We start from the raw sequence: 8,381 nt of genomic DNA, 5'->3' as shown, positions 1-8,381 counted from the left end.
TTGGTACATGGAGAACACCATAAAGCCAAACCATAAGTGTACCCTGCATAATGTTCCTATGGCAACAGTTATGTGAAGTTACATAAAGTAACATGACAAAGAAACCACCTACCTTTCCTGTATCTGGCTTTTTTTTCCTCTTTTGTCCTTTGGCTCCAAGATTTGGTGTCTTGTCTTTTGTCTGATGAATAACTCCGGCATAAATGTATAAAAGGAGTTTAAATGTTGGCTGCTGTACCTTGATTAAGAGCTCCTGAAGCAACAACTGCCTGAACTAGCTAATATGCAGTAAACAGAGGGAGGGCAGTTTGTGACACCTTCAGGTTAGAGCTATGGAGAAGCAGACTGCACAACTGCAGCAGCATTACCTATTTCTAATTGGGGGAAGTCTAATTAAGCTACCTGAGCCAAGATCCAATTTCCACTCCCCCCCACTTACTTAAATTTGACTGAAACTCACAGAAGTGAACTGACAAAATACCTCCTTAATTTAGGGTGGCTCTCAAGGGAAACCGCCTTTTAATGGAGTAACACTGCTAGTTGTAGCATACTTTAGGAAACAATCTATTTTGCAGTTGAAGGTTTTTCTCTCTGAAAATTTACACCTGATAATTTAAATTACTATGCCTAAAGGTAGGGAAAAGAGGCCTTTTACTTACAAGAGCAGTTGTAACACATGCTGTAAAATTGAACCTTAATCTCTTAAGAAAAAGAAGAAAAAAAAAAAATCAGCAATTGCTTCCCATATATCTTGGTAAATAAGGAGCTATACAACAGTATAGTTTCACACTTTATTTTTGAGAAAATCTCCAGATTTAAGCAACAGGTCTTAATGGTAACTGAAAACATTAATATTGCAGTGGATTTACATAGAACATCACATTTTTAACAATGATTGATACAGAGTATTTGTCATGCAAATCACTTGTGTACATCAAGTAATACTTATATCAATACATATCTGTACAGTATTTACATTTTATATTTAAACTCTAGCTAGAAACATTTTCCAAGAAAATATAGAAATGAAACTGGTAAGCCACAAGTCTTAATTTGTAGCATTTGGTCTACAACAGACCTAGCTTTTCCAGCAAGCATATCTACATAGATATGTAATAAATTTTAAAAATATGCAGTTTTTATATATGAAGCATTATAAATGCTGCTCAGTTTACAAAGGTTCAGTTTTGTACCAGTTTAAAACAGTTCAAAATGTTAAGTGTCGTAGAGCTTATTTTGTCAGAATATTGTAAAATTTAAGTCAGTCCAGCTGAGCTTAAGTATTATATACAGTTCTCTCCCTAGATTGCACTGGCAACGTGGCTGATGTTAGTGGCCAAATGGTTAAGACACTGAGCGAAGCCATGCATGTGGCAGAAGCAGTATTGGCTCTTGCTGGCCCCTGTAGTTGTAAAGGGCAATGTTAAAGAGCTGACGAATTACGCAAGTTTCAGTGCAACAGGAAGGGAGACGTCTGTTGTCCCCAGAGGACTTTTCCTCAGCATGGCCAAACCATAACAGATACTGCTTTAGGTCACCGAGCAGCTAGTCTTAGTAGCTACCCCTGGACTTGAAGCCCAATAAGAAGGGAAAGGTTGAGAGATTTTTCTTCACCCTCATGGATAGTACCTGATTTGGCCAAAATTTTCACAAGCCACTTTGTTTTACTGGCCTCGTGGCCAGTGGAAATTTTGGGCCAGTTTCACTCCCTGTTAATACTGTTACAAAGAACATTTGAAATCAAATATTATCACACACAAGAATGCTATTCCATTTGCTTTGGTAAATTAAATAGATATATTGAGCACCACAAATAGCTGTTTAAGATGTCGCATTTTAATGCTAAGAAATAATATATTTCCTGCTATAATATCCTCAGTTACATGTTACTCTAAATAGTTATTTCTGCTGGATATAAGAACGTCAAACTAAATACAGCAAATGAACTCTCAAGGCATTTCCTTCATGCTTATAGGCAGACATCCTCACCTGGTTAAATAAATAGATTTTCTTGAAGGTGATATTTCAGAAGATAAGAATTGATACAAAAGTGCTTCATGGCCTATTAATGCTTTTGTAATCTCACATTTCTCCAGAAATACTTTCTTTGCTGCTTTTCACCTTTATGCTCATTAGTACCACTGATTCTGGCTTATCACTATTGGCATTACAAATCTACTTGTCCAAAGCTAAAACTGATGTATGTATGCATTGCTTGAAAACAAAACTTGATGTTGCGGAACAGAAGACTCAAGTGATGTTAGCAGCTCTATAATCATGCTGCTTTGCAAACATAGGACATACAACTTAATTAGTTTCTATAAAGAGTTTAAGTGTGTTTGTGTTCCATTAAGCAAAGATGTCTCCACACTGATACTTATTCAAGGATTCTACCTCCTTTGCTTAGTTTTACTCCCTTGAAAGTACTCGGATTTGAACATTCATCCAAGTAGACTGCAATTCCACGCACTCTGGGGAAAATTTAAGGTGTACAACAGTTTACTTTGTTCTTTTCCTCTCGGCCTTTCTTGCAAACATGCAATAAAGCAAAACATTCACAGGCTGACACCCCATGCAAAACTAGGCAAATTAGTAAGACGGAACAATGAAACAGACTCTCCCTTACAGCTAAAAGGAGGTTTGAAACAGATCAACTTAGTAAGTCTGTGGTTTTGCAAGGGCAGCACATTTCCCTATAACATATCCAGAGATACTTCTGTAACTCCAACAAGCAAAACTACCTTGACAAAGTACTGGGTCTCAAAGCATTCATTGGCAGAGTAGGCACGGCTCAGGTTCAACAAGTTTGTGAAAAGCTGAGTACTAACAGAAGCAATAGGGTCCAAAAAAACACTTTTTGCCCCCATTCTGGAATTAGGGGCTTTACCTTAAGAATGGTAGGTGCGCTATCAATAGAAAAGCATTGTAGTAAAATCCACCATAGCAGTTTATGCATTACTGAAAGACTATCTGTAGGACCACAGAAACATCTTCCACAAATTACAGAGAAAAAAGAAAAAAAGAGACATGCTTGTGGGGGAGTTCAGTTGCACTAGGTAATCGATGTGTAAGATCTTAATTTTTAAGCAAAAATAAGGATGTCTATTCATTTTTTCAATTTCAACTGCTGAAGCACAGATCTGAAAAATCGCCTTTAAGAATGTAATAAAAATACTGAACTTTTCTGTATGTCCAAAGTTCGTTATCAAGCAAAGGAATGAATCCTGCTTGCTTAACCATCTAGGGCTGTATCTTAGAGAAAGATTTCACCTTCCTGGTTTTTCCCTTTAAACACATTAAATGCATGCAAAATTATTTGGGGGTGTTTTCATATGCAAAGCCTAAACTCATGCAAGCCCTGTCATCTTACTCCTTTAGTAGTAACTTAGGGTTAATTAAACTACAACATATCTAAAACATAAAAAGGATGTTACTATATAAAAAGCAGATTAAACCAGTCATTAAATCCTACTGCTTATTGAGAGTGTATGAGCAGACAGGAATGAGTTTTAGCCTACTGGCAAATAATCAAACCACATCTGTAATTAGTGTCATGTCTACAGACTCAAACCTTTGCTGTTGGGACCTGCATATATTTCAGTGCATATCAACCAATCCCTTTGGCACAACTAGTTAACTACTTAGCTGCCAGTCTACCACTGAGTTGCATTTCTGAAGAAGAAGAAAAGCTATTTCCATAAAGGTAGGAGAGCAAATCCTAAATGAAAGCTGCACTCAGCTGTTCATTTACTGTGAAACACACAAGACTTGAAAACTGATACTCAGATTGTGGTTTTCTGCTTACAGAAAAACTAAGTGCTAGGTCATGCTGTACTCCACTTTTGGTGCTGCATTTTAGTGAGAGATGAAAGTCTTACAATCAGTCCTCCTTTCATGGGAAATGCGCTCAAATAACAGGTAAAGGACATTTTACTATTAGCCTCGACTTCCTTCCCTCCCAACCCAAGTAAACTGGAGTTGTAACTAATATAAGTGAAAACAAGGCTTCCATGTTTTCAGTTGAATTAAGTTCCAATATAATCACCCTCTGGGATTTGAAGCTTACTTCAAATTATATGCCAAATACTATTTACCCTGAAAGGTCTTGCCAAGTTTTTATGCCATAGTAAAGGTTATATATATAAAATCTACAGTTATTGTCTTCATTTAATTTGTCCAATTTTTACATTATCACTCAACTGTATGCTCATTTATAGGTTGATGCAGGTATACAAGTTGCTGATCATGTTCTATTTCTTATTTGCAATTCTTCGTTTCCTTGTTGCCAGCATATCATAAAAGGGATCCCTGCTGATACTTGCTCTAGAAGAGGAAAAAGGAATCATCAGTTTGGTTATCAAATATCTGTTTTTGAAAACTAAAACTATTTTATTCTCTCTTCCCGGTGGATGAATCCATGCTCTTAAGATAATGGATGGCTGACTTCCAAGCATCACAAATACTTCTTTAGAAAAAAGCAGTTATTCAGTTGTGATTTGTTAAGACTTCATACCTTCATCTTGACCATTACTTATTTCTTTAAGTGTGGGTCTGTTTTATAAAATTCCAAGATAAAGTCAAGCTGTGAAAGTTTAAAACGGCACTGTGAACATGCTTAAGATACATGTCACTAAGGTTAATTATTAGGTGAAATAAGAATCTAATAAAATTAGGGTTAAAGACAATTCACACAAGGCTTTACATTTTCTTAAAAAAAAAAAAAAAAAAAAAAAAATTAAATCCACATTTTCCTCATTTGCATTAGTAGCACTACTTCCTTAGGACCAGACAGTAACAGGAGACTTGCATCTTGATCCATCAACCCCATGTAGTTTGTCATTAATCTTAAGAGGACATTGCCGCATCAGAATTCTTTAAACAAGTTAGAATACAAATTCTCTTAGTATCTTACTCCGAAAAGAGCTTACACTTAATTTCTGAAAGACATTCAAGACTTTAAACTCACTTGATAGATTTAATCCACTCTTCCTTTTCTTCTGGGGTGGGAGCAGATATTCTATACACTACATGGTTGCCTTCCACCACTCTACCATCAGCTTCAGTTTTACATGCTTTAATTACTTGACCTTTATGACTGGGGTTATAGAGCTCAAAGCAGTTCTGGAGGGTAGAAATGAAGAAATAAATTTAAAAGACAAAACAAAACTGACAAACGTCTTCATTGAACACTACGTTTAAGTTCTATATGGTTTACTTATCTTCATTAAAAAAGATAATGTGAAAATATCTTACTGGTTTTCTAGGGTCTTCAACTTCCCTTATGCTAAGATTTTCTAACGGAATAATTCCTCTAGGTTCTTTGTCCTAAAAAATTAGGAAAATATCACATTATTAGCCACTTAAACACCTTGATTACAAATGAAGTTCACTGTAATATATACTCACTGTTGTGTATTCAAAGTAATACAGGCAATTATCAGTCAGAATAAACCATCTCCGTTTCCACGTTTTTACTCTTCCCCCTACAATCAAAAGGTATGGCTGAATTAGATGTGTGTTGCTGTCAAGGCTTCAACAATGGATAAGAAAGTAATTTAGGTTTGCTTGTTTTTTTCAAAATATGGCTTAATTACTTAACTGTAAATGTATGAGGCACAGATGAGGTTAAAGGAACGTGTTACTGTAAGTCTCATAAAAAGATCAATAAGATCAAACCCCTGAGACAGCATTAACTATGGTGTCGTTAACCAGCCACAAAAACCGTATGCTCTAAAGCTGCGAACGTCTCCTCTCTTACAGAGAATGAATGCAATACTTTAGCAGTCAGACCTACTCCCTCTGTCCATGCCACCATAATTGTTTACTGCATCAAAAATATTAATACTATACAGCCCTGAGAAATGCAGTCAGTGCTGCGACAGCAAAGGGAGGCCAAGCACCAGCAAAACCAGTAACTGGGTTCCAGCAACAGGACCAACCCTCTCCACAGCCTGTCTTGTGCAAGGAAAGGGTCCCATCAATAAAATTAAGGGCATTTTATCACCTTCCTTTCACTCCATTCATGACCACACATATGATGAAGAACCTACCTCTACTTTCAGATTTAACATCAAGTGTGTAAGATGCTTACAAACATTATTAGCAAAACAAATATGATCTGTCATCAATAAGGAACAAATCCTATGCCAAAATGTACCATTTTTAGTCCCTTTTCATCATTTAGTATTTTAAAAACATATTAACATATCATTGAGTACACCTGACAGAAATAGCTACTGCTCCAAAAATGCCAGTTTTTCCTGCATTAACAGTTTAAACAACAGCAACCACCAAGGTCCTCTTTCTTACACCTGCTAACATCACACTGTAAAAGAACAGTTCCTTTTAGAAACACACATTATTGTCCTGGGCCTTTCAGCTGGTTTTCTGCCATCAGCTACTTCAGAACATGTCTAGCATTCCACAATTACATTATTTTTAAAACTCATTTCCAGGAAAGACAACTGTAGATAAAGCACTCACGTGTTATTAATACACAGGCTTAGTTCCACCATAGTTATCTGACTTCAGGATTATGTCACCACCTGTGCATCATTCATTCAGCAGTGACTTAATCTCATGAACCCAACATTTCAAAATAGTTGATCTTGCTATTGAACACCCATGCATAAAAGAGCACCATTAATACACACAAGACCCCCAATTTAATCCAAGTCATATAACTAAATCTAAGACAGGAGCATAATTTTTTCATCTTTTTGTTCTACTTGAGATAGCTGGGGTTTTGTTTAATAAAGAAATCCAAATCATATTAAATTAAACAACAATTCTAGGAACATAATGAATTTCTTGATACCAGCCTACTACGTGTTTGCATTGCAGACCTAGTACATTGCATGTCGTGTCTTCCTTTTGCTTGGTTTCATGACCTACACAACCACCCAGTGCTAACACACCGTGAAGTTCAATGTACTCAAACTTTATGTTTCCACTACACACACATATCTTAAGAAAAATTTAATCTGCAAGCAGGTGCGGTGAAATAAGAGAAGGCAAAATAGTGCAAGATGCAGAAGCTGTGACAGAATGAATGGTTGAGTGAACTGGAGACAGTGAGGGAAGAACTGGTGGCATTTTAGTACAACCACTGTGACAGATCCTTAAACAAAGCATTGTAGAAACATTCAAACTGGCACGTAAGTCACTAGAAAAACTGCCATCATCTTGACTGAGAGCTTGTTCAAGTATCAGGAAGTATTTGGGCTAGGAATGGAATACTGACGAACTTTAACTTGACTCACTTCCAGATCAATGAATAAGCAGCAGCAGAGTCAAGATGACTGCCAGGGCAGTCCTTGCTATTGCCATAACATGACTTTTTTTTCATATAACCCGAAGTTCATTGCTGTGACTTTAAGTTCCGCTCTCTAAGGTTAACAGGTTAACATCATTTAACATTTTTACAGCACAAAATCGTCACCATGTTTTTCAGGCTAACAGGTAACAACAGCTAGCATCTAACGTCATTCCTTGACCAGTTCTAGTAGAAAAACAATTCATCAGAAGAGAGGATGAAAAAAACCAGGCAAATAGGTTACTATCATAGAGGCAACTGAAACTGAACAAAGGTGTTTCTCATAAACTATGATATCATGTCAAAACACAATAAAAAAATAATCAGGTAATAACCATGTATTAAAAGAAGGCCTGCTTATAATTTAAGGCAGAAACACCAGACTTAAAAACACACAACTCCTAGAACAATACGAAGTGTCAAGTAGTAGATGACAGTCAAGTGTGCTGAAATTTTTCCTGACAACATCCCCTCTCTTTGGAAAAAGCCAGATTTCTCAAACCTGAAACCTTTTGTAATCACGGTGCAGTTTTGATGAAGCTTTTGTCATGAAACATTTCCCAGCTCCAGGATAGTACTGATGTTGAAGCCAGAAAGAATATTAAACATTTCCAACAACATCCCTCTTGCTGCTCCCTTGTCCCTAGAACAGCCAGTAGTTTACTGGGTTACAGCACTCACATGAGCTGTGGAAAAAGATCTTAAGTCCCTGCTCCACCAAGCTACGAGTTGCTCTTCCAGAAAAAAAGCAGCAAGGCAGGATTTTTTGTGGGATAAGGAACTATTCTCACCTATAAGTCTCTGTCTCCCCACCCCATTACTTAGTTGCAGCTGTTAAACAGCACAGAAACTCTAATAAAGCTTGAAAGGCAATCTCATCTGTACTAATCAAGTTTGCAGGGGTCACCATATAACATGCATTTAATATGCCTTTACAATGGGCTGAAACCAAAGCAGCTGGTTGATAAGGCTTTGCGGCCTGTAAACACTGCATGCAAGATTAATGGCTAAGAACTCGTGATAACAGAACATTCTTTTCCTTGGCCGAGATTGCTGTAGGGTCACA

General features: G+C 36.8%; 1 protein-coding gene across 2 annotated transcripts in view; it reads right to left on the bottom strand.

Annotated features, from left to right (window-relative positions):
- Positions 1-777: 777 nt before the first annotated feature.
- Positions 778-8,381, bottom strand: part of CYTH3 (cytohesin 3) — a 52,983-nt gene continuing 45,379 nt past the window's right edge. For both annotated transcript variants that reach the window (XM_049791105.1, XM_049791104.1), the window contains 4 exons: positions 5,407-5,483; positions 5,254-5,325; positions 4,967-5,121; positions 778-4,323 (listed from right to left, as the gene is read on the bottom strand). In XM_049791105.1, the coding sequence (XP_049647062.1) occupies positions 4,251-4,323; positions 4,967-5,121; positions 5,254-5,325; positions 5,407-5,483 (377 nt within the window). In that variant the 3' untranslated portion in view covers positions 778-4,250. The remainder of the gene's footprint in view (positions 4,324-4,966; positions 5,122-5,253; positions 5,326-5,406; positions 5,484-8,381) is intronic.

Source organism: Accipiter gentilis, chromosome 33 (genome assembly GCF_929443795.1).
Source record: "Accipiter gentilis chromosome 33, bAccGen1.1, whole genome shotgun sequence".
In the NCBI taxonomy this organism is placed as follows: domain Eukaryota; kingdom Metazoa; phylum Chordata; class Aves; order Accipitriformes; family Accipitridae; genus Astur; species Astur gentilis.
Note: the sequence above shows the minus strand (reverse complement) of the source record. Positions and strands in the feature narration are given on the sequence as shown.